Source organism: Halichoerus grypus, chromosome 7, assembly GCF_964656455.1.
Source record: "Halichoerus grypus chromosome 7, mHalGry1.hap1.1, whole genome shotgun sequence".
Classification (NCBI taxonomy): domain Eukaryota; kingdom Metazoa; phylum Chordata; class Mammalia; order Carnivora; family Phocidae; genus Halichoerus; species Halichoerus grypus.
In genome coordinates, this window is record NC_135718.1 from 86909195 (window position 1) to 86936521 (window position 27327).

The 27327-nt window shown below is 43.5% G+C and overlaps 1 protein-coding gene across 13 annotated transcripts in view; it reads right to left on the reverse strand.

The window, feature by feature from the left end:
• The window catches only part of ENAH (ENAH actin regulator), a 136208-nt gene that overhangs the window by 13326 nt on the left and 95555 nt on the right, over positions 1-27327 (reverse strand). For 5 of the 13 annotated variants that reach the window (XM_078077842.1, XM_078077839.1, XM_036068920.2 and 2 more), the window contains 8 exons: positions 25978-26034; positions 21118-21202; positions 6980-7320; positions 5029-5823; positions 2719-3023; positions 1696-1841; positions 1486-1543; positions 818-866 (listed from right to left, as the gene is read on the reverse strand). In XM_078077842.1, coding sequence (XP_077933968.1) covers positions 818-866; positions 1486-1543; positions 1696-1841; positions 2719-3023; positions 5029-5823; positions 6980-7320; positions 21118-21202; positions 25978-26034 — 1836 coding nt within the window. The remainder of the gene's footprint in view (positions 1-817; positions 867-1485; positions 1544-1695; positions 1842-2718; positions 3024-5028; positions 5824-6979; positions 7321-21117; positions 21203-25977; positions 26035-27327) is intronic. The other 8 variants (XM_036068927.2, XM_036068929.2, XM_078077841.1 and 5 more) reach the window with 4 other exon arrangements.

Genomic DNA, 27327 nt, shown 5'->3' on the forward strand with positions numbered 1-27327 from the left:
AAATGGGTAGGAATTAACATGGACATTTCTCTATAAAAACTTCTCATGGGCCATTCTAGATATTAATTCATCGAAATTACCAAATTTATTATTCACGTCACTTTATTTCAAATTAGATAAAAAGCTGAACAGGTAGACCAGCTCTTCACTTTAGTCAACACACGAAACGGCACCTCACATCCTCGTCACAGACGCCGTGCTGGTCAGATGCCTCCAGGGAGAGGCAGTTTGTCCATATTCTACGGAATATACTCGCAACCTAGTCTTCAACATCAGAAACCTCGCTGAGTTCAACACCACTTCCCCAAAGCTGTAACGAGGCTTCTTTTCTCCTTACAAAAGAGAAGCTTTATCTCCCTGATTATCAGTATTACCCCAATGTATGGCTAAAAGGACAGCGCTCTCTCTCCATTTGAGAATGCCTTGACATGGACATGAGTGCTAACTACCTGCTCACCTAAACTTCACCTTTAAGAATCCAGGACTAAAAGGACTTCTCTTTCATCTGATGATGTATGTCTCCGTGCTCTAGTGAAGAGCCTCAAATCTTCAACAGCAGTACACATGGAATGTGTAAAAATTATGATTTTCAAAGAAAGAATCATCAGGAAAAAACCTTTGGGTTTTAATGGATCACTCCATCTCACAAAGGCAGAGGAAAAGCAAGTCACTGCTTTCAAGCGTGAACGAAAACTTTAACGCTTTCATCACCAGGAAGGAACCTGGTCCCAACATGGGTAAATGGGGCATTTTTAATTGAGGAGTATTAGTATTTCGAAAAGGTTCATAAAGGTTAAAATAGACCTCCTGAACTTACCAGGTGTACTTGTCGATGAGGCCTTAGAAGTTACGGGCTCCGAATCTTCCTAAATAGAAACACTTATTAATCACATGGCACCCGCCAGAAACCTGGAGCACAGACTCAGGGGCTCACACGCTTCCATGTCCAACATGCCTGCTGCATTTCCCACTGTGTCCTTCATTAGCCTCCTCTCCCTTCCACTGCAGCCCAGAAATGCCTCCTCTGTCCCCCACAGGCCCCCATCCTCCTGAGCGGCACCAGCCACCGCTACTGAGCCGGACGTTAGCGACAGGCGGGAGGAAGGGTGCCGAAGCCCAAATGCAGCGGGGAAGCAACGGCGGGCGCACAGCTGATAACCACAGGGCTCCTAGGGGATTAGTCTAATTCCTTCCTTCTCAATGCAAGGAAACGGAGACCCTACGAGATTCAGGACATCGAGTGAATGTACGGCATTCGCTCCACAACTGAGTGCAGCCCCTTCCCCGCGGGTCCCCATGCCTTGCCCGTCGCACACAGAAGGCTATGAAAACGTGATACATCACGCTCGAAACAAGCCATTTCTAATACGTGAAAAGCTGAAATAAGGAATTCTAAGCTCCACCTAATCTCAGATATCACTTCCTGAATGAGCTACGCCTGGCTTTCCTGTTTCCAGTTGCAGTAGACTCTCTTTATGAACTTACGTTTTTGTCCTCTTTTTGTTCTGTTTCTATTGTTGATCCCTTTTCAGCAATTCTTCTCCTAGAAAGAAGATAAATCAGATTTTTAAAAAATTCATCTCTTAGTATAAAAACTACTCTGAAAGGGAAGAACGGCATCTAGTTAAATTGTACTTGAATAAAATAAACACAATCCTCTCAATTCCGAACATGTTCACATAGTTTCTCACTCACCTCCTGGCCAGCAGGGCACTCATTTCTTCCATTAACCCACTGCCTCCTAAAGGAAGGGGTCCATTCCCACGACCCGTGTCTGACTTCGATGAGGCCGGGTTCACACCAATGGTAGTCCCTCCACTTGGTAAAGAGGCATCCTCCATCTTAATGAGAATATGGACAGATAGTAAACTCCTGTGTTTAGGACATTAATTTCAATACAAACATCCAATTATTATTTTTTAAATCTTTTTAAGAACCAATGGAGTGATTGGTACTAACTTTATATTAATCAGTGGAAATTCCATCCAAGTTTACATCAACAATAATGGAATAAAACATTACCACATGTCTCCCTGTTCCATACACTGAGAAGGACACGTCACTCTGGTGGCAAAAAAATGCGTAATCTGCCAAAACATGCATAATCCAAAACTAATCTTGAGAAAACTATCGGGGAAACCAAACTGAAGGGCGAGCTCACCAAAGTCAACCTCACGTATGAAACAGTGAGGAACTGTCCCAGTTTTATGGCAAACTCGGGACGTCACAGCTAAACGTACTGAGTGATCTTGGGCTAGAAAACTGCCGTAAAGGACAGTGTTGGACAAATACGTGACATCTGAATACATTTGTAGATTAGAAGAGTCCAAACTTCCCAGTCCTGATCATTCTCCAATGGGCACATAGGTGAGCGTCCCTGTTCCTACAGACCACACGCCCCAGTGTTCAGGGAGATGGGAGACGTGGTGTGTCTGACTCACTCTCAATTCAGACAAAAAGGGAGAGTGTGTGTGTCCCGCAGAAGGAAACACATACACACAGAGAAGAATTATGCAAATACGGTAAAATGTGAAGTGGTGAGTCTGGGTGCTGGGTTTACAGAAGCTGTATTCTCTCTCGAGTATAAACTGTCTCAGTTTTTTGAATCAGTGAAGTAACACAGGGTTCATGAAATGAGAAGACAGTCAATCCGCTATCCCAGTCACTGAGGGAGAATAGGCACAAGCAGAAAGCACAGAGATGTGGAGGTGCATTTACCCGGGACACTTTCCTCAGTTTCGCTCCGGCGATGGCAGCCGCAAGTCCAGTCAAAGGGCGATTGTCTTCAGATGCGGATCCGGCAAAAAATCCAGATGCAGGGAGGGGGGGAGCGGGAGGCGGAGGGGGAGGGGGGGGCGCTTGATTAGGAAGAGGGGGCGGAGGGGGCGGGGGCGGAGGCCCCGAGGCAGGGAGCGGAGGAGGAGGGGGAGGCCCCGGGTGGGGCGGCAGCGCTGCTGGAGCTGGGGCGGGACCCGGGGGGAGCGGAGGTGGGGGCGGAGGTGCAGGTGGTCCCAAGACAACGCCTGAGAGAAAGAGACGTTAAATAAGACCGTCAACAACAGAGCCGCGGGTGCAATCTTGTGGAAAGGGATGCAGGATGCCATGCTAAATTAAGTGGCCTCCGACATTTACTACCTATTAATGAGTTCCATTTAGCATAATGTTTAAAGTCTAGATCAGTGTTAAAAAGATACTAAAATGCAAAGCAAAGTATTTAACATCTTACTTCAATGTTAGAGCTTTATTAACAGAACTGTGCGACAAGTCACCTAGTTACATCTTTGGGGGTTCATGGAGCCGTTTAAGTGCTTATAAAATCTGTGATGGAAGCAGTTCCCCTGAAGAAGTGAGCCCGTGTGTAGGACCGCAGTTAGGGCTGTTGGAAGTAACAGACCCCCAAGAGTCTGTGTGAACCTGTAAAGGTTGAGACCCTTAAGCCTACCATAGTGAAGACCGGTATTTAGGCGCTGATAGATGGCCGCAGTGGCTGGACTGAGAACAGGAGGGAGGGGCGGGTCCCCAGGTCAGCATCTTAAAAATGTTCCACCTTTAACTCCAATGTGTACAGAATCACTGAAGTAAAGGAATCTACTAGAACAAAGTACAACCTGAAAGTAACTACCAGAAATAATTAAACATACAGAATTTGAAGTTCCTTTTAGTCTAGAAGACAGGGGTAAGAGAGAAATGTCTCCAAATCTTGTAAAATCACAAAGAGAGTGAACGAGAACTTACTCAGTATCAGAAGACCGAGCTAGTAGGCACTCTCCCTCCTTGAAGTCTTTTAAAGGGGTATTTTAGGACAAATAAGATGTTATTTGCACACTGGGTGGTAATTTTTTGAAACTGAAAACACCAGCAGCTCTTAGAGGAACACAGAGCAATGGACTGCCTCCCTCCCTCGGGCTGTGGGCTTGTAAGGGCACAGCAGGTGGGTCCCGCGACCTTGTCAGGCTCACTGTGCCCCATTACCGTCACGTGACACGAGCCTGCACGTACTAGAATTCTGACTCAGTGTTTAAGCAAAATCGATGCGTCAACAGGAAAAACATAGACACAGCAATAACAGGTCTTATTACTTATCTTAAGAACAAAGATTTTTTTTAAAGAAGGGTATTTAATTAAATCCAGGCTATGACACCGTTTCTTTCTACGTACAAATTAGTTGTCATATTCCTTCCTGTAATTCTTGCTAGATCCTATCTTTAAAAAAAAGTGTTGCCAAGTGTCTTCTTATTCACTTATGGAACCAGGTCCTTTTCTACTTACAAATAATCCAAACTTAGACGATTACATCCTCCCCCCCTGTTACCATGACGGCCAGTTGGGGCGAGGGGAGGCAGTGGGGGGGATAACTGTGGAGGATGCTTGTTCTCTTCCAACTATCCCTTCAGGCCACTACTTCTTGTACTTCTGGAGCACGGGAATCCCCTCGGGCATACATCAGGCCTGCAACACTCCCCACCCCTCGTGCAAAGTCGGGCTGCTCTTCACGATTTGGGGTGTACCTAGTCCAATGTGGGAAGCCCAATACAGGAGAGGCCAAAATGAAACAGGGCCCAAGAATCAGAACTGTTCAGGAGGAGACTCGAGGAAGACACATCTCATGACTTCAGTTGGGCACCAAATAGAATCTCTCAATTTCCCACAAAGTAAAGGAAGACAAGTTAGGCAGGCCATGTTATTTATCGTGTAGAGAAATAAGTCAAGTAACGTTTTCCTAGTGGGATTTACAGGGAATGTGTTGCGGAGGCCCTCAAATACCAGAACACCCCTCCAGCTACGATACCGCGGAAGACACGAAAATCCAAAGCAGTGCGGACACTCCCCACCTTGATCCTCCGACTGCACTTAATCCAGGAAAGAGCCTCTCTCATCTTGGACTTGTTTAGGTTACACAGAGTTGGGCACAGTGACACAGGGCTGTTCACCTACCAGAACCACCCTCCCCGTGCCTCTAGGCAGTGACCGCCACGGACACACCACGTTTCCAGGGTGCGTTGTTAGTAGCAACAACGGAAGCCTTACCCTGTTGGGCTGGAGTCTCGGCCGGCTGAGAGGCTGCCTGCAAGCCTGGCTCAGAAGCAGAGGAGTCCCCCAGCACAGAGTTTAGAGGAGTCTCCGCAGAGGCAGGGGCAGCTGCAGAGGGAGAAGGGAGAACACTAGGCTTGGATGAGGGAGTTGAGGCAAGAGGGGTGCTTGGAGGAGGAGAGGCTTGCGATCCACAGTGTGAGCGCGGTGCGAGGGAAGGCAGCGGAGGTGGAGGCGGCGGCGCTGCTGGCCCTGAGGTAGGCGGTGGGGACACCGGACACGGGACAGAGTCAAGCGGCCCATTGGGTGCTGCTGGTGACGGAGGCATTGGGGGCACAGGAGAAGAGACACAAACAGGGAGGACAGGCCTTGGACCGGTCGCTTTGCCTGGGGGGCTGCTAATCATTACTGGAGGAGATGGAGGGAGGGGCGCGACAGTGGAAGTAGACCAGGCACAGGGCTTCGTAGCTGGAGGCTGAGAAGAGGGTGTGTTCGCAGGAGAAGGAGGCCGAGAGGTTTTGTTCAGAGGACGAGGAACTGTAGCATAATGGGGAAGAACGGGGTGGAAGGCTGAACCTACAGATGCAGCAAAACGTGTCGCTGAGTGTCGAAGTGGTGGTGTAGGGGGTGTGGAAGGAGGTGGCAAAGCGGTCACTACAGCAGAGTCAGGAGTGGCCTCCGACACTGGAGCTGAGATGACTTTAGCATAGGATGGAGGAGGTGCCGAAGGAGGCTGGCAACTGGCATACTCAGGAAGTGGCGCGCTATACGGGGAGCTGTCGGAGGATGGAGCTGCACAGAAGGTGGGGAGCAGCAAGGACAGGATAAAAAAGGAGAGAGAAAAAGGGAGCTAGTAAAGCCACAAAACCAGCATTCAGACAAAATGTACACATGTAGACCACAGTTAGTACCCACGAACTAAGCACGTGTGCAAGAACTGATCTCACCCGAGAACGTGTGAACTTGTTCGTGCATTTTGAGACCCAGAGGAGGAAGAACTGTTTTCTTTTTCGCTGATAAGCACACTGATAAATTAAATGGCTTAGCTTATCCTTTGCAAGAACAAGACTGTATCTTAATTCTCATTATTTAGCCCACTAAAAGGACATTAAAATTACATGAATAGGACCACAAACAGGAGAATACGTCTGCTGGTCTTTTAAGAACAACAAATAGCGAAACTGGTAAAAAGTTTTATAAAGGGCTAGGAACCCCCTATTCAATGCTTATTTGTGGATAAGTGTTGTTTTGCTGGCTATCACCCCAGCAAATAATTAGGCAGTTAAAAACAAATTATTGCAAACAACAAACCAATCGACCACACTGAGAACCATGCTGAGACCTTTGATGTAGGCCATATGGAATAGAAAAATAATTCTTAAATCCTATCCCAATAAATGTCAATTTTAACGTATGTCTCAAACTTTCAGTTTTATCTTAACCCTTACGTCTTTCAATAAATTCTATCAGACTTGGAAATTTTCACTAAAAGTCTGCAATACTGGGACATCCATAAAATACTAGTCAGTTGTAGAGCGGGTATTTTCCTCCTCGGACAACTCCAGAGTGCAGTCAAGCACATTTCTTGAATCCTATAGGATTCAGGACAGTTTAAGCAACCTCCGAAGGGTCATACATTCCTAGTCCACCCGATATAAAACATTTCCCATAAAAAGACACTTGCACTTTACAGCCAATTTACAGCAAGTCAGAAGAATTAGAAAGCCGGACCACACAGAGCTTTCCTAAGTCTCCAAGCAGTAAGTGCCACACAGAGAGGACCAAGAACTGGCAAAGTAGCAAGTGCTGCCCGTTTGCCCTGTCCGCCCGTCCTGCCTGCCCCCACCCCGCCCCTCCGGGCCCCCTTAGCCCCGCCCTCAGCCCCCCCCCGCCCCCGGCCCTCTCAGCTCCCCCCTCCCCACGGCAGAGCGAGGCGCGCACTTCTTACCGGCCGACAGCCTGCGCTCGCGCTCGCGCTCCCACTCCAGCTGCTCCTGCCGCTCGCGCTGCTCCCGCTGCTCCTGCCGCTCGCGGTCGAGCCGCTCCAGCCGCTCGCGCTCCAGCCGGTCCTGCCGCTCGCGCTCCCGCTGCTCCCGCTGCTCCCGCTCCCGCTCGCGCTCCAGCTGCTCCTGCTCCAGGCGCTCTCGCTCCACGCGCTCCCGCTCCAGGCGCTCCCGCTCCACGCGCTCCAGGCGCTCCCGCTCCACGCGCTCCAGGCGCTCCCGCTCCCCGCGCTCCCCGCGCTCCCCGCGCTCCAGCTCCTTCTGTCGCTGCTGCTCTTGCAGCTGCCTGAAATTTAAATACTGAAAAATCAGAACTGTGCGACAAGGGCCACTCACCACTAAACACCCAGTCCCTGAGATGAACCTACGCGCGCCTCGGTCGTGAAGCAGATACAAAGTGGCCGGAGCCCGCAACCCCCATCCGCCAGTGGAGAAACGGGACACACACGACGGCGCCGCAGCCGGACCACCCGCACAGGACACTGGCGTCTCACTCCACTCGCACTGTTCACGGGGTAAGCGGTACAACAAATGAAGGCCACGTCCCTGTGTCATGCTCCTCCGAGGAAACACCGTGGCCGGCCACAGCCGAAGCTCGACAGCAGTCGGATCACTACCGGCAGGCCCGCCGAGGGAAAGGCTACCCCATCTTGAGGCTCTGGACACATGGCTCCAAACTGTGCTCAGGCACGGGGCTGGGCTCCCCAGCAGCCCAACAGGCAGGAATCCCCTTCTCCGCTCCAACAGCGAACGCGATCCCCGTTTTCCAGCGGCGGCGGAGAGCCCGCTCCCAGACAGCGCGCAAGTGAGACACGCCGCACGCGCTCTCCCACCGGCTTGCTCCAGACAGGTCATGCTCCCTACTCACTTGACGAGCTCCTTTCTCTATCAGAGGTAAGAGCCCTTTGTCACAAACGCTGGTCGTAATGTTTTTACTTTTACTTTTACTTTTAGTATGGCTTTTTAGAAGCCTTTGATTTGTAAAGTTTCATTTAAAACCGTAATGTGTTAACTTTGTTGAAGTTGTGATCTGGCTTGTAACTTTTACATAGAAAGTCTAGTGCTGGTATTCCTCTATGTGATCTGCCTCTGCGATCTTTCTTAGCCCCTTCTATATCATTACATGTTTTTTACAACAAAATCCTTGGTTATATGAAACTCATCTTGGGTTTGGGATGTGTATGTAGTACTGAGTGAGCTACGTCACAGCACCATTTAGAGTCGCTCATGGCCCTGATTTAGGATGCCACCTTTATGTGTGTTAACTGTTTCTGATATTCCAGAATGTTTTGGTTGGTGGATCTGTTTGTTTAGTATGGCACCAGTACCTTGATACTTCGACATCTGAAATAAATATCTAGTAGGGTGCAACTATCCTCATCACTCTTCTTTTTGACTTTTTCTAGATGATTCTCAGATACTTAGCTTCTTCTGGGTAAGTTTCAGGATCACTTTGTTAAATTTACCCCTTCTGCCAAGACCTATCCTTCTCAATCCTATTTAACGCTTTATTAAATTTGAAGATCAATGAGAAAAACACATGTCTTTTAATCTCCTTGTCTAAGAATGTATGGAATGTCTCGGTATTTATGCAATTAAATTAAAAATCTCCTTTCACTCTAGGACTTCCAACGCTGTGATTATATTCAAACCTAAAGAGGCCCAATGTATATGGCTCTGAAACATACAGTTTGCTTTTAATTTCCATATATGTAAGTAACAGAGAAAGCAAATGTCTCCAAGTACCCACTCGGACCTAAACGATAGTCTTGCTATAAAAGTTAACTCTCCCCAAAATAAAAAACCACCCCATCTTATACATAACATATTTCATAGCATTGTGGGTAAGGTTAAATGAAGCAATGCCTCAAAAAGCTCTTTAAAAAGTTCCTGGGGCATAAGAACACTCAATTAATGTGAGCTACCATCAGGAATTTCACGTGAGGACTTTTCTTGGACTGGCTAATAAACTGCTGGGTCCCCGCAGAGGCAGAGCTAAGTGACAGAGCGTGGATGCCAGGCTTTGTCCCTCCCAGCACCACTAAGAAGCCACCAAGATTTCTCCAGAAATCTCTCCCCTTCATGTTTCCTAAACAGACTATAAAAAGGAAAAAGCCCACTTGACAAGTGAGCCAATCCCCCTTGTCTCAGAAAAGCAGGAAGGCTCTCTCCGGGCCTATCCCCGTCCTTAACGGTACCTGCATGGGCAAGGGGGGGGGGGGTGTTCCTAGAGCAGTGCTCAGTGTGAGCAGCCGCTGGGTCAGACACCGGCTACAGAGTTTAAGGCAACGCCGCCGAACAAAGCACCAGCTACCACAGCTTCTGAGGGGTAACAATACTGCTTCAGGAGTGAAGGCAAAAATTTGGGGTATTCACAAGGATGTTCTCAATAATAAATTAGAGAAGAGTCGGTTCTTTTTGTAATGACCTCTAATAAATGAACTTGGCTGGGACTTACATTTAAAACACCATATGTGTCAAAAAATAGGAGCACACTCTGTAATGTGATACTCGAAGCAATCTACGTGATCCAAAAGGGAAAGATACACTCGTACTATTCTAATTAGAACATACCTCTGTCCAGAAGCTAAGGGAAACTGTTTAGTTTCAGAGTACAACAGCTCACCAAGAAATCCAGGATGAAAAGATACAAGTTCCTAGGCCTTTTTCCGTTTCCATGCCACCTCTTTCATTTTATTCTTATCAACATAATACAGGTACATAAAGCTTATTAACAAAAACCAACAGTTCATTGCTCTAACCTTCCCACCCCTGTTTCTAATTACTGTCAACTCTTTTCGGACATTTCTTTTAACTTCAGGTACTGCCTGCAAGTAACTCCTATGGCCCCCTTACCACACCCGAGCCTCTCCCAGCACAATCACAGGAGAGTACGCATTCCTGGTGTAATCAACAGAGTCTACATCATTAATACAGCTACACCATATAGTATCCTAAGACTACAATGCATTTCTCTTATTTTATTTATTTAAAGTAATCTCCACACCCAACGTGGGGCTTGAGCTCACGACCCCAAGGATCAAGAGTCACACGCTCTTCCAATTGAACCAGCCAGGTGCCCCACACTGCATTTCATATTGACGTTCTTTGGTTTGATTTGTTTTGTTGTTGTTGTTGTTTTAATATTTTATTTATTTGACAGAAAGAGACAGTGAGAGAGGGAACACAAGCACGGGGAGTGGGAGAGGTTCCTGCCGAGCAGGGAGCCCGATGCGGGACTCGATCCCAGGACCCTGGGATCATGACCTGAGCTGAAGGCAGATGCCCAACGACTGAGCCACCCAGGCGCCCCTTTGTTGTTGTTTTTACCTCCCAGCTGACGGCCACTCCTCCAAACAACACAATGCTTTTATCACAAAAAGTAAGCTTAAGCCATAGGCAGAAAGCCAGGTCTCAAAGAATTTTTGCATAACGACATTTACAGCCAGGGAGTCCTGACTTAGGAATATTATTCCACATGTCAGAACATAATATTTATTCGAGGGTTTTCAGTCCTTAAAGATCAAGAACATCTCCTGGATGTAGGAGAGGAGTACGATGCCAGAGAGATTCTCCAAGTTCACGGACAGTGAGTGGAGCGGGCAGTTCATACAGCTGCATGAGATTCTGCTGACTATTTTCTTAATTTGAAGGGGAAAAAAGGTGGTAAGAGTCCCTGGCTAATTTTTAGCCTGCTCACTGAAAAGATGCATATCTAAATATATTTCCCAAAGTAGTGTGTCAAAAAGAAAATCTCAGGCTTACAGATCTTTAGTAGCATGAATAATTGCCACCTAAATTGGACAATATATAAACCTGACATTTATGTTTTGACCTCTAAAGCAGGACATCTGTATTATCTTTTCAGGGAACAGTTTCCAAGTTTGTAAACCCTGCTTTTCTTAGAAATATCACTGCCGACTCACAGACAGGAAACGCACATGACTCTTCTTCCCAGAGCTGTGTCTACAACTGTTCTTACTCACTGTTAGAACCATCTGAAGACTTTTTCAAAATACAAGGGCTTGAATTCTGAACTATGCAAAAATTCTGCCAGACTAACTTTTAAGCTAGGATATGCGTTTTACATTAACTTGAAAGTTTGAGAAAATACACATTTTTTCAAAGACAATTATAGTGCAAACGACCATTATAGCCACCAAGAGCATTTAAAAAACATCAGAAATAGTTCCTCCTACCACCAAAATACCTATTTCCTCGAAAGAGCTATCCCCAAATGCAGAGATGCCCAAAGCACTAGCCAACGATGAGGTTAATAGCTTTTTCTTAAATACATTCGGACATAGATTTAGTTTATGTTGACACAAAGACTTCTTGTTTTTAAAGCAAGCAAAATATAATTAAAGTTTAAAAATACATTTCATTCACCTTTACCTATGTGGGAGAGTGTTAGGTAGGTCAAGAATGATTTAAATTTTGACTCAATGAAGTATAGGAGAGCAGACTTGGAAAACAATCTGAGCTGATAACACTTAGTAACACTACAATGTTCCTGACATTTGTCAGAAAAAAAAAATTACATGAATACGTTCTGATCACATCATGTGGGTATCTCACTTCTCTATTAGCAAACAAACAAAAGGGGACAAAACGAAACAAGACAATCAAGATGTAACCTTAAGGGGCCAGTACTTACAGGAGGAGGTGGTCGACTCTTGGTCCATCCTGCCTATGAAGGCCGACTGGGGGACTATAAACCCTCATTGCTGCCCTGCTACTTGGGTGCTGGGACGACCAGTCCCCTTTTATAACTTTCAGGTAGTGGTGCTGATCTGCTAACTATTTATAGACATTAAGTAAACTGAGCTCTATGTTGAGACTAAACACAGGACTGACTCATGTTTCTTAAGTATGTTTTTCATCACTGTCAAAGAAGCCAAATATTAATAATATGAGTGGACACCAAAAACTGATATTAACAAATGAAACAAAAATGAGTAGAAAACTAAGCTATACTACCATCATGTGACAACAGGAAAGGTACGGGACTGATTAACATCCAAAGGCAACATTCGTTTCTTCAACTCGAACTCACCCTCATTAAAGTAAAATAATGAAAGGTATAAAATACACACACAGTAGGACAACAAAGCTTGTAACAAAACAGGAATCCCTTCCCTGGGAAGGGACCCTCCCCACTCCTGATTTCGCTCTCCAGAAGCAACTACTTTCAATCTGGTACGGACAGTGATTTGTTCCAAGCAGCTCCTTCTTAGTCCCCCAGACTGACACGTTATCTGCTGACATCCTACTGCACAAAGGAGACAGTTCCTAACCCTCTGACTCACAGAACCTCTCCCTCATTCTTCCAACCAAACCACACCGCCACTTTGGATACATCAACATTCACTTACATTATTCATGGCTGATCACATTTACTTTTCAGAGCAATTCTTCTTGCTCAGGTGTTAAAAATTACTATTTTTTTTTCCATTTGATTCTTCTTCTTTACACTATCCCTGCTTCACCCCAAACTCTCCATCAGAACTGTAAAGCCTCTCCAGGTAGAGCCTGCTCCACTCCACTCTCCAACTTCCGGCAACGGCTGATAATTCTTGGTGTTGCTTGGCTTACAGATACATCACTAGAGTCTCTGCCTCCAGCCTATGATTTTCTCCCCGTGTCAGTCTCTGTCTTCACAGGGCCATCTTGCTTCTGTATCCTCCTCTTCTAAGGACATCAGTCATACTGGATTAAGAGGCCCCACCCCACTTCAGTATGACCTCATCTCAATAAACAAATCTATTTCCATACAGGGTCACACTTTGAGATACCGGGGATTAGGACATATCTTTCTTGGGGGACACAATTCAATCCATAACATCCCTCATCAATACAATTTTGGAAATTAGAAAGTGGATGGCCATTTTTTATCTGTCACATTATATAACCGATGTTTTTCAAAGTGCAGTTGACCTTTCTAAACAAACCAGATTCTAAATATGTTGTTTAAACGTTTCTTTAGTAATTAATTTCCTTTTTGGAACTATTTCAGAAGCCACAAAAAACAACTTAAAGAATAAGAATTCTTAGCTATTAATTAAAATAATCCATTAATAATTTATAGTTCTGAGCAAAAATCCTATCAAATTTGTTATACATACCCAACATATATATGCCTGAGGAGCACATTATTCCTAACATTCTCTCCCTACCCATCACCTTCTATTTGATCACCAAGTACAAAGAACGTGCCCGTCTTCAAAAATCAACTCATAATACTCCTAACAGCTTACCTAAAAGCAGTAACAGAAATATATCATTTATTATAAAATGAACCTTATACTAAAAATAGAACTACCCAAGTCTTACAAGTGAATATTATGATGCAAATGAATCTTCATTTTCATTACCCTTATGGTGTAGAAAAGAGCCAATTAGGGAGCCAAAGTTAATAAGGTCACAAAAAAGTTGGCCGAGGGTACTGTAATGTGCCTCTGAAAATAAAATCAAACACAAGAAAATTTGTTTCTGTATAAATAACCACATGAAAAAATTTTGGGAATAGAATCTAGTGAACACCCAACTTCAGAGCAGACTGTGCTGCATACCCGGCCGTCACCGTGTGTCCCTGGCTGCGGACCGCGGCCCAGCCACGCCCTGCTGCAGAGACAAAGGCCAGTGCCAAGCGTCTGTATAAAAACATACTCCAGGGGCGCCTGGGGGCTCAGCGGGTGAACTGTCTGCCTTCAGCTCAGGTCGTGATCCCAGAGTACTGGGAACGAGCCCGCATTGGGCTCCCTGCTCCGCAGGGAGTCTGCTTCTCCCTCTCCCTCTGCCACTCTGCCTACTTATGCTCACTCTCTGTCAAATAAATAAATAAAATCTTAAAAAAAAATTAATTAAAAAAAAATAAAAACATACTCCAAAGTGTCTTCTTCCAAGTAGGGTTTCACCAGGGGCAAAAACAGATCCTACGGGAGGTAGGCCAAAGGAGAATGGCATTTACCTTTCTCATAATTTGAGAATACTAACGTGTTAAAAAGTAAGGTGCCTTTTTATTATACGACAAATTCAGGGAAAAAGCACTTTACAAGCTGGATCCAACCTACTCATCTGACTGTTCGTCCCGTGTCACAGGGCTGTCTGCACCCTGTGCCCTTACACATCTGCTCTTTCTGCCCGGAATGTTTCTCCCTCCTAGGACCAAAATTCCTACTGCCCTTCCTCTTCAAGGCACAGCTCCGAGCACATCTCCTCAGGGAAGCCTCCTAGCGTCTCCCAAACAGCACAGATAGAAAAGCCTGAGCAGCATGAAAATGGCGTATATTATCTTCTTTAACTGTCCCCCAAGCTGTACAAACTCATATATTTTCTGCCTCTCATACCTAACATGTACAGATGTATGAACTCAGTACCAGAAACTTCCTGGCTTTTTCTCAGAAACTTTATTCAGGTCTCTACTCTCAAGGAGCCTGTAATGTTCGCTGTGGAGGCGAGACTCAGCTGTAAACTGAATAAATGGTAAAATGTAAAATAAGGGAATGTGTGATGAAGTTGTAGGAGTTCAGAAAAGCAGCCCCCGGTACACCTGGAGAAGAGTCTACAGACCACGACAAGGCAGTCAGAAGAGGAAAAGCCGAGGGTGGTGTATTGAGAGGCAGCCTGGAGAGAGGAGACAGATGCACAGGGGGTGCGCAGGGGGTCCTCAGACGTGAGCAGGGCCGGCCCTCGGGAGCGCTGAGGGCGAAGTGACGCGGCAGGACTGTCTGAACTCGTATTCAAGTCTCCCCCCACTCCAAGATTCTATTGGAATTCCAGAAAGTCTTAACTGTGCATAAACAAACTCATGACAAAGTAGAACACTGAGGGGTCGTCAGCAGACCAACTCTACCATCAAGGTCTGGAAAGCAGGAACAGCAGAGAGGAGTTAAGTCTAGACCTCTTTCCTCAGTTTCCATAGACAAGTATATCCAAGTGCCCATTCAACATCTTTACGTGGATGTCCAATGAACATCTCCCTCTCACATTCTCAAAGTTCACCTCTGGTACGTCCCAAGGAAACCTGTTCCACTCACACAGTCTTCCGCATCTCGGTTAAGCACAACTCCATCCTTCCCATTCACTTAGGTGAAAAGCCACGACTCCCCCTTCTCTTGTACCGCATACATACCCCCCAGAAAGTGCCAGAATCTGCCTTCTCGCCATCTCTGTGACTTGGCGGAAGCCACCATTACATCCTGCCTAGTTTCTGTTAACAGCCTCCCTGGTTTTCCCGCTGGGCTGCGCTCACCGCCCCGGGCCTGCCTCCATCCGTGCTTCTCCACGGGCTAGTCTCAACAGAGCAGCCAGACGGATGTTAGTATGGTAAGCCAAATCATTTCTATCAAGGCCATTCAGGGGCGCCTGGGTGGCTCAGTCGGTTGAGTGTCTGACTCTTGATTTAGACTCAGGTCATGATCAGGATCCTGGGATTGAGCCCCATGTCCACACTCTGCAGAGAGCCTGCTTGAGATTCTCCCTCTCCCTCTGCCCCCCCATTCTCTCTTCCCCTCTCTAAAATAAATAATTTTTTTTTATAATATTTTATTTATTTATCTGATAGAGAGACACAGAGAGAGAGAGAGGGAACACAAGCAGGGGGGAGTGGGAGAGGGAGAAGCAGGCTTCCCGCGGAGTGGGGAGCCCGATGCCGGGCTCCATCCCAGGACCCCGGGATCATGACCTGAGCCGAAGGCAGATGCTTAACAACTGAGCCATCCAGGCGCCCCTAAAATAAATAAATTCTTGAAAAAAAAATTCAATGGTCCCTCTTTCTCTCAGAACAAAAACTGCCTTCTCTGCAATCATTGGGCAGGTGCTGCACGATAGGACTCTCCATTAGCTTCAAACTCACTAAGCACTCTCCTTTCTGTTCTTGCTCTCTCTGCCCAGGCCGCCGTGGCCTCGTCTGTCCTCATACACAGGTGCACGTGCACACACACACACAATCCTGCCCCAAGGTCTTTGCACTGGCTGCTCCCTCTGCATGCAAAGCACTTCACCCAGACATCTGCTTGGCTAGCTCCTTCCTTGTGTCTCGGTAAGACCCATCCTGACCAGCCTATTATAACCAGTCTCCCCTTGCCCCTCTGCCACACACACTCCCCTCTACTCAGCTGGGCCTCCTCCCAGAGCACCAGTCATCTTCTGCCATGTCTACCATTTACCGTCGGATGGGGTAAGGCTGTTTAGGTCCCCCCCACCCCATCCCGGTGTGTCCTAAGCACGGGGAACAGTGCCTGGAACCTCCTCGCCGCGCTGCAGAGCAAAGGCAACCACAACCAGAACACATACTGAGAGTAGCTGAAGTGCACGCAACAAGAGGAACCAGGGAGAGACCTCCCATGAGGCCAGCAGACACAGAGGACAGGAGAGGGCGGCATGGCCATCAGATCAGACTGATTAATAAACTCGCACCTTGTCTGAAGAAGACTGGGATCTGCCAGCCCTCTCCTCCCCAGCCTTAGCTCAATGGATGGGATGGCACTTCCCACTGAAGACTGTTTTTGAAACAAACTCAACATGCTGCCTTGGGTGAGTCAGGGCTTCTGGTGGAACTAGGAGTAGCTCAGCATTTGCGGGTTCCCCACAATTGTACCCTAAAGGAGAGCCCGCCAGCCTACATGCTCCACCCACTTCCACAGACCTCCGGGCGGCCCTCCTGGTCAGGGAGGAACGTGCCCAGCAGAAATCTTGCCTCCACGATGCAAGAGGAAAGCCAAGCCAAGGACTGATGCCAATCAATCTCATCTGTTTAGAAATAAATGGACCACTAAAGATGACCAGATATTTGAATAAAACCACTAAAACAAACAATTCAGCTCTACAGGAAGGAGAAGATTCAGGCAAAGGAAGAGAAATAGGAGAGGCTTAAGATAGAATCATGAATTTGGAACAGACTGTTAAAAAGGGAATAATTACAAAATAGAAAAAACTAGATTCATCTTTCAATAGACGATCTACTACTGTGTTGTCCCCGTTGGGTGGCCGTGAGCCGTGCATGTGGCTCCTGAGCATTTGCAATGTGGCCTGTCTGGACAGAAATGTGCGGTAAGTGTAAAACACATACCAAATTGTGAAGACTTGGTATGAAAAATAGAATGAAAAACACCTTGGCAATTTTTATACATATTTCATGTTGACATGATAATACTTCAGATAGACTGGGTTAAATAGAATATATCATTAAAATTAATTTCACCTGTTTCTTTTTTACTTTTGCTAGTATAGTCACTAGAAAAATTTTAATTACATATATGGCCCATATTGTATTTCTACTAGAAAGTGCTGGTCTAGAATATATCGTTAAAAATACCGCCAAGAATACAGAACAAAACAAGAAGCAAAAAATGAGAAAAGAGAAGTATCATGAGGAAATAATCTAGAAGGGCCAGCATTTGACTAGTAGGAGTTCCCAAAAAAGAGAACAGAGAAAACACAGAGAAGAAATGTTTAAATGGCTGTTAAGTCTTCAAATGGAAAAGGTCCATTAAGTACTGAGCTAAAGAAAAAAAATTCAGGAAAAAGAAACCACAAAACCCAAAAACTTTAGCTAGTGACCTATTCCTGAAAACCCAGATTACTGTGGTTGACAGGTTTAAAGGATTCCAGAAGGGGCGGGGGAAGATCACCTGCAACATAAGGACAGAGCTAACAACAGATGTCGAAAGACGGCAAATGTCTAAACTATGAAGCGAGAAAACCTGGGGGTGGGATGGAAGCGCAGGGACGGGGTGTCACAGAGCGAGGAGTGCAGAGACCACTCAAGGGAAGACGCAGGTTCAATCTGAAAGAGAAACCAGCAGCAGGACTAAAACAACAGCTATTGGAAGCCGGCCAGGCAGGTGGACAAATCATACTTCCTAGTGGGGGGGGTCGGGGTCAGCAGCCCCCAGCCATCACATGACCATCAAGAACTAGGAACAGAATCCTATTATCTTCATGCTATTGAAGAAGCCATCAGAAGTACTAAACGTAGAAATGGTTAGGCGTGATTCATTCTGGAGATTAATAGAAGGGAAGGGCACAGCTGCATGCAGGTGACCCTCCCCATCTTATGCTCTCCGGTGCCATATGGGGGTCTACCACGTGCGAATGACTTTAAGAACTGATCTGACAGTAATAATGTGGGAATAGCTGAAAGGGGTCTCGGTTAAAGACTGGAAAACCCACTAGAAAACAGTAGCGGTACAGAGAGAACATATACCGGAGAAGCTATTAGTCACAAGTGTCAGAAGAGTAGATCCAACAAGCTGTTAGAGAAAGAAGTCACAGGGTGCACTGGGACAGGGACGGTGAAGGAAGAGCATTACAGGCCTCCCGCACAGAAAGTCTGGGAGAAATACTAAAGAGAAGAAAGCATGCACATGAAGAATGACATCATGAAGGTTGACACTGCGGTATTAGTGCGCACACCCAAATGCGTGAGCTCCACGACAGGAATTCTCACTGCCGATCAACTGTTGGAACCGAGAGGGTCCGTGACCCTCTGAAATGACACACATAAATGCACGTCTACATGCGTATCAGAAGGGTGGGGACTGGGGGAAAGAGGGCACGTTTCCACTGCTGTCACCCAATTCTCAAAAGGACCCATGACACTGCTCCATTTCGTGGGAAATATCTCACTGATCTCAGGTGCAGAGTCACAGCTGTCCATGTGGAAGCCACCAGCAAAAGACAGTTAAGAGGAAGCTACAACATGAAACCCAATCACGTCTGTCAAGGTAGACCGTGTACAGAGGGAGAAAAAGGACAGCTCATGCGCACGCTCATGCAAGAAGCCGAAGGGGCTCGAGGGACAGGGGGCGGCAAGGAAGAACCTCTGCAGGATCAAAAGGAAGAAAGGCAAAGAGGCAGATGTGCATGAGGAGAAGAAATCTCAACTAGAAAAAAGTCAATGCTGGAAGCAGCACTTCCAGGAGATTTGAGCAGACACAAAACAGATTTCACCAGATAAAAAGGGAAATGGGTGGGAAAGAGAGAAGGGAAGGGACAGAGATAAAAATTAACACTGACAAAGACAGTGGTCTCCAATAGGTTTCCCTAAAACAAAGAAGAGGGGCGCCGGGCTGGCTCAGTCGGTGCAACATGTGACTCTTGATCTCGGGGTCGTGAGCTCGAGCCCCACATTGGGTATAGAGATGACTTAAAAATAAATCTTTTAAAAAATTTTAAACATAAAAAATTTTTAAAAATGAACGAAGACTCTGTGTGTCGCTATGGACAGAAAATAATTTTAAAATTTACACCCATTTTTCAGAATTTTGGATTTCACTCTTTAAAACAACTGAGTTCAAGTCTTGAACTAAATAAGTAATATAAACAACATCCAATTTCCAAGCCCTGTGGTACCTTCCTACATACAAGCAGACAAGCCTCAAGTCCAGGGTGGGCTGCAGGGCCTGCCAGCACTGGCAAGACCAAATCAGATACGGGCACAGTATTTTCACAGCATTTAGTAAAAATTCACTCAATACTCATTTCCACTAAAACTGCAAGTTGCAAGTTGCGCACAACCTCCGCGCAGTGGATCACCCATCAGAGACCCTTAACAAACCAGCGGCACCCTCCGCTGGCTCCAATTTCTATTCTGTATTTTCCTCAGCCAGCAACTGTCCCAGGGCCACCTGCTTGCCATGCCATGATGCCAGAAATTATCTGTTATGTTTGGGTTCTCTCCTGGTTCTTCCTAGCTTTCTACAAATGTTATTCCCAATAATACTATGATCATTTTTTTAAAAGATTTATCCATTCATTTGAGAGACGGAGAAAGAGAGAGAATGCAAGTGGAGGGAGGGGCAGAAGCGAAGTAGACTCCCCAAGCACAGAGCTTGACCTGGAGCTTGATCTCACAACTCCGGAGATCATGACCTGGGCTGAAACCAAGACTCAGATGCTCAATGGATTGAGCCACCCAGGCGCCCCATGACCATTTTTTATTAATTACTTTTCCGTGTGTGTGTGTGTGTGTGTGTGTGTGTGTGTGTGTAAGGGGGGCAACAGAATCATTACAATTTCTAACTCTTGGAATTGTTCTGGTGTGTTTAAAACACTCAATATAGAACCGAAATTCTATCTTTTAAACTCTCCTTATTTCTACAAAAACTTAATTTTATTTGTATCCGTTATAGCATCACTCCCAAGAGTTGGATAGATTTTCATCAAATTTGGGGGCTATTTCTGGAGCGATTGAACTGAATATAAAAGGCTGTGACAAAAACAAAATTCATTTCGGGAGGGCCTTTCCCAAGAGCTAAGCAGTTACACCCCCAAAGCAGCCAACACAGAACATAGTAGAGATCCTTCTGTCTGTCTGTCAGGGGAACATGACACACATTTCAAAACAACATGGAGAATCTGAAGAGTATTTCAAATGTGAGATCCAAATCCAAGGTCACAAGAAGAAATGCTGGCTTGCCATGGAGCAAATGCTTGTCAAATGGAAGAATCCATCTATGTGGTGGTTATCAGCTCTCTAAAATAAAACAGGTGACCTACTAGTGGTAAAAAGCAACATCAACATCTCCAGAAAGTTTTCATTTGTTTAAAATGGGACACCTGGTTTAACTAACTCAATTTTTGTTACTGTACGTACCTGAATTTTATATAACTATTTTGTTATGAATTTGGTAGCTTACAGTTCAGAGACTTCACTAATTCAGAAACAACTATACCTAAATGAGGCTGTATTCGAATTTCCAATGTATTTCTTTATAAACTGCACTGAAGCAACAAGATAATATTATTGACCTCACCTAACCAGCAATTTAATCATAAACAGAATGAGTCTGTATTCCATTACTAAGCACTACGGTAATATCTCAAGATCAATGACTTCTATGAACAGCCAACACGACTTCAACTTTCTAGTTAAATTAGTTATGTGAAAGCCATAATGACCACAGATCAATTTATAACTGCTATAAAAATAAGACTCCTTGAAGCGAAAGTCACTTTGTATGCTGCTAAGTGACTTTTAAACAGCTCACAAGACATAATCCACTTTTGATATTAGGATGCTCACAGGGCTTCTGCAGTAGAAAGACAAACTGCAAATAACAACTTATAAAAAATTTACCTTCTTTGAATTTCCAATTCTTCTTGTGATGGGCCATTTTGAACTTGGGCAGGTAGTTGAGAATTTTGTCTAGGCAATGTTGGCCCTAAAAGGGAGGAAAACATTATAGATGAACATTATCTTTATAGTTAGCTGGACAGAGGAGATAAAATCATGAGAAGAATAACATAAAACCATCACATATTTACAAATGTATCTTCTTTTTCATTTAGCAAAATAAAATATAAGCTTTACGTAACACATAGCAAATGAAAGACTGCAACATAATACTGTCATCATCTCCAAAAGGCTTACTTGAAACAAATGGAAAACATCAACAATAAAGGAAAAATAAACATTTATATATGAAGAGCTTGAGGAAAACAAGTGTTTAATGAGCATCTGAATAGGCACCTGAGCTGGACGTTTCTAAGACAATGAGACATTCTCTTTGGGGTACTTATTCATGAAGTGGAGAGGGAGAACTTAAATGAAAAAATCAGAATTCAAAAACTCACCTAAATAGAACACTGGAAATGAAAAACAGGAGAGAGAGAGCATGAGAACCTTATTACTAGGGTGAAGAATGCTAATGCATTTATCAAATTTGCCCAATTTAAGCTGCCATTTTTATTTAATGGCTTGGCATTTCCAGCACTAGTGAAAACAAACATTTGCTAAACTTCTATATATAATTAACCTACTTATCTGAATTTTTAATGTAACAGAGGTAATCTTAATAACTTTTCATTTGGGGTTAAAACAAAAACAAAAACAAAAACAAAAACAAAAAAAACTACCCAAAAACCAAAAACCTACATCCAAACCAACATGGCTCTGTCACAAGAAACTAAAGACCATCCATTCCCACATACCATGTGCAATGCAGACCCATTTTTACCATCTTATAACAAATGCCACTAGATATGGGACATTTTAGTGTCACTGGATATAAAATTAAATGTGTCATGAGAGAAATAAATACTGGACCTAATATGCAAAGCCTAGGGTTAAAACAGATCAATCTTGAAATCTAAGCCAGTAAACAAGAGAATCCAGTAAACAGTAAATCTAGTGTGCCAGCAAATGCCCCTAACAGAGATCTTCAAAGTGTTGTGCAGGCCGCTAGTACTAGAAACAGGTAAGAGGAACGCTTCTGTGTACTAGTTCAAATTCTTGTAAGTCTGTGCTAGGGAAGTAAGCCTTGCAGCTAGAAGGATAAGGCTCCTGGCAGTGTTGGTACGGTACTGGCATATCCCAAATCTGGAAATACAGATAAGTGGATCTAAACTTACCTACTGAATTTTTTTTCTCATCTCTTTACCCATTTCTAGATTAATCATATAATTTGTCCTCGAAAAGACAAGTTACATGACAATTGCAGTGATGTATTTCATGAGATTTCCTAAGTCTGCTATTTTGAAAACCACATAAAGGAAATATTAAAATATATTAATCCTATGTCATCAGCAACAACAAAAAATCAAAAAGCTTTTTAAATTAATGTTAAACACGCACTTAAATTTTTGCATAAATGAAAAGTAGAACTTGTCTAGTAAACAGGCCAGAATTCTTTCCTGCTTTTGGAAATGAACATACTGATGTAAAAACTGACTGTCATATTAAGCCATACACTAACGTCTATACTCTTAGAAGGAAAAGATGTCTTTGTCTCTTCGGCAGAAGGAGGGACAAACAGAAGATTGGGGGTGGAGGGTAATCTCGAGAAAATACAAATGATTTGGGGGAAGTATTTTTATATCCAAAGTTACATTTATCCAAAAATATTAAATGTGAGCATTTAGCCTGGGCAACTCCTGAGACCATTCTGGCTTAATTATTTTTTAAAATAATGTTTATTTAAGTGAAAAGCTCACACTGCTCCAATAATTAAACAGCTGGATGCCACGGGGTCGGAGAGACTTCTCCAGCACCCATCCCAAAGAAGAATACTAACAGACTGCTTACATCTAGCACAAGCATTTGTGACCTCTACAGTGATACTGACAGATGAAATTCCCCTATATAAATCTACCCATTTAAGTTTTAGCTCAAATATATAAGTTCACAAAAAGTGTGTCAAAATTTCAACTCAATCCTGATTTTATTAAACAGATTTTAAAAAAAAACTAACAAGTTTGACTTAAAAAAAGTTTCAATGAGAAGAAATTATCTTTTAAACAGAAACTGTTTTGGATTTTTTAACAAACTTGTTTTAAAAGGTTTTAAAAATGTGGGGAAGTATTCTCTGGGTGATATCATTAAAAAATTAATCTACCACAGTTTATTAATGCAGCTAAAAGAGGAAAACTTAAGGAAGATCCTTTTAAAATGAGGGGAATTCTGATCCCAGAAAAGCTCTTACGAGTGTTTCCTACATGGTTCTTTGTGGTACCGGGCAGCTTGTCTTTCCACAGACACCTCCTCCGTGGTGGGCCGGAGAGGAGGGGCCTTCCCCTGGGGTCTGTATTTAGTGTACCTGTATTTAGTCTGGCTGTCCTGTCTGTTTCTCCTCCATCAGTACCATAAGTCATGATAATGAGCACACTGAAATTCATGTGCATTTCAAGATAATGTAAATACACCATAAGCATTGAATAGAAGAGTTCGGGGTCACTTAAGAACTCCCGGGACACAGTTTCATGTTTCCTTCTGGTCACTCTGTGGGGTCATTCAAGGGGTCGATCACACCAACATGAGGCTCATGACATGAAGCAGCAACTAAGAGCAGTCGAGGCTGCCGGCAGCTGTTGTGTTTTCTGCACTGTAACTATTACCTCATGTCGGTCATATCCTAAAAGAGTATCTGTCTTCTCACAGAATCCAAAAAAAGGCACTTTCCTATCCGGTGGGCAAATGACAGCATTGCTATGAGCATCATGTGGTGGCTGACAGTTCTCTTTGGGGAAAAAAGAAACACGTGAGCCTGCCTCGTCCCTACGGTGGTGTCATGAAGACAGCAGCTAACTTTGAGGGTTACTCTCTCTGTCTTATTACCAGAGCCGGAGACAAGGACTGATATTAATCTGTCCTGGCTAGAATTCATATAGCAGAGATGTGACTTAGTTTCTAATAAAGAAAATATGTCCATGTCACTGATAGGTTCTCTATAAATGATGGAAAGCAGAAGAGAGTGTCTCTCGAATCCAGGAATGAATGGCATTTCAGTCTTGACTTAATACTGAGTTTTGGCTAAAGCACATTGCACCTGCTGTCACATTTTAATTTTCACAAATCTGGTTTCACACTTAGCCACAGACTGCTTAAAAACACAGGACTAAAAGACCAGGAGGTGTTATTATACACAATACAATCAAGTGTAAACTTAGCAATGTGGTAATTATATCACTGTACACAGTTAAATCAATTAAAGGTAATAATGGGGAAAATCTGCTTTTTAACACGTTATTTTACAACTTAAAAATTCACCTTTATTAAGGGCAAATCAATCCTCTCTGCAACTGGGTAAACTGTATCTATTATTCTGCATGTGGAACTCAACACAGTAAGTAGCAAAGTACAGAACATCAAGTAGGTTTTCAGAATGAACTAAAAAAAGTCCAAGTAACACCAATACGAATAATAACTCATGGCTAGTTCAAAAGGTGGCCTAGAAGAGCCCCCAGGAGGAGGCCGAGAAGCATCGCTAAGAGTCACTGATTAAACCCTAGGGAGCAGGGAGTTATGAAGACCAGCAGCACAGGCTCACTGATGGGACCGTGTCGCCCGGAACAAGCCGAAAATGGAGCTTTAGGTGATTAAGAAATACATCAGAGTTTTCATTTTTGGAAATTTATAACACATGCTTCTTTGCCTAAACCAGCAGTACATAAATTTTTAAATAATTCTAAAGAGAATTAGGTAAAGAAACAATATCAGAAATACTGAAGAATCACATCAAAAATTAAGTCACATGGATAAAGTACATATACACAGCTGAACTGTTTATATAAAATTTTAGCAGTATTATCACTTTATAATTTTATCTCTCATAGAATAATCGGGCCAGTCAAGGTAAACAGGAGTAAGAAATATATATATATATATATATGTATGTCAAAAAAAAAAGTTCTAACAATTACAAAGTCATTTTTTGAACTTGGTTTTTCAAAACAGAAAGTTTTAGAATCAAATAAGGATAAAAACAATTCAGAGGAAGGTGTGCGTGTGTTGTGTGTGTGTGTGTGTGTGTGTACGCGTGTGTGCGTGTGCGCGCGCACGCTGCTCTATCCCTGTGTAAGGGCACGAGCACGCACCTGTCTGACTGTGACTCAGGGCAGCTAAGGGACGTCTCCGGCTCATGCATGCGAACAACACATCCGTGTGCGCGCGTGTGCACAGGAGTACAAGAGCACTCTGTAAGCCCAAGCTCACTCCTCACCTACTGTAGAAAGAAGGCGGTCACTGAGAAGCCAAGCCGGGGAAGCAGCAATGGCTGCCATCCGCCTCACGACCTGTGCGCCTAACAACTTCACTCAAGTGGAGCAAAAGCTCCTTCAGATAAGACACACTCACATTCCTCAAAACATACTAAGGTAGATATAATTCTGTCCCTTAAATTATAAATTAAAAGACTGCTTCAAACAAAATAGTTGAAAACAAAAACGAACAAACAAAAACCCCTCTCGTTCATGTTGCAAGAACTGCAGAAGAATTCATTCTAAGACCCTCATCCTAACTACACCCTCACTAAGAAGTCAACTCAAAAGCTGACCGAATCACCTGCATGAACCACAACAGATAGCACAACATAAAACGTAGCTTGCTGGATACCCCGAATACCACAAGCCAGACTATGGCCTACAGAAACAAAAGTTATGGAAATGTGCAAGTAGTATGTACCACAGCTTGAAAAAGTAATGTAAACATAATGTTGCTTACCACAGAAAATACATCGCAAATTAGTGCTGTCCTGGGTAGCAGCAACCTTGCTCTGGGCTGCAACAGACACCTTGGTGTTAGAAGAAGAACTTCACACAAACTAAAAGGTGCTTTGAAAGGTTCAAAATGTTTTTATACATACGTCCTATCTAGATCCTCATTTTGGAAGCTCTGTAATTTAATAAAAATGTATCTTCTTTAATATAAACTTTAAAAAGAATTTTTATGTGTAATCTTATTTGTGGAAAAACCCTGTAATAAGCCACAGACCAAACAAGGCACTTATAGCTCTTTCCAGAGTTAATCAGAGAGTGCAATCGATTTACATTTCACAACCATATTTTGAAAAGTAAATGGAACTGAGCTATAGGAGGTCAGCATCCATGGCTGACTTAATTTTACAATATCTACCCTCTTTCGGTATTGCTCATTTAGAAGACTTTGCCCCTCAGAAAAACTCAGGGGAAACACAAGATTAACTTAACCTAAGAAGAACTCATTTCTACTAGTAGAAAAAGACAAAAGCCATTTTAAACAGCCTGTAGCAATTAAAGTGTTTTACAGTCACTGATGTAAGTAAGAGTATCTTTATTGGCTTTGCACTCTGAAAAAACATCAAAACTATTTATTGTTTTACCAAGCCACATTTTATCGTTCCTTTTTCCCCCCCAATATGTTTATATACTTGACAAAATATCTTATTAAAAACATGTGGCCACTTCAAATAGCCATTTACTATTTAGGCTACCTACATTAAAATTTACCCTAAGTATTAATGAAGTAAATTCTCTTTAACAGAAAAAAACTCAGTAAGAAGGTGCTAATTTATGAAACGGGGAAGGGCTTATATAAAATCAAGGTGACACTCAAAATTGGGATGGGAAAAACAAAATTAAAATTTTTCTTAGTATTACATTAGTGACATTCAAAACTTTATATCAATAATTTTCTAAAATTCCAACAAAATTCTTTTCAGCGTAGGATTTTCTTTTTCCATTGGTATTAGCCCAAAAAACAATGAACAGATTAAAATATATTGACTCAAGAAAGACTGCATAAAGGCAAACAAGACAGTAGTTTAGATTTCGCCTAAACCGTATTCTTTAAATAATACAATTTATGCTAACTAAAAGTTTGCATAGAATCAGAACCAAATCAATTTAAAGACTGTACATCTGAAAATGGTAACAAATCTTAAACAATCAGAATTTTAAAATCATTTTTAGAAATTAAGATTTAATATCATCCAATTAAGTTTAAACCTTGCTTTAAAAATATTACATATAGCAGATATTTTCAAACACAAACAAAATAAATAAGTTTGAAAAACATCACCTTTGCTAAGTACTT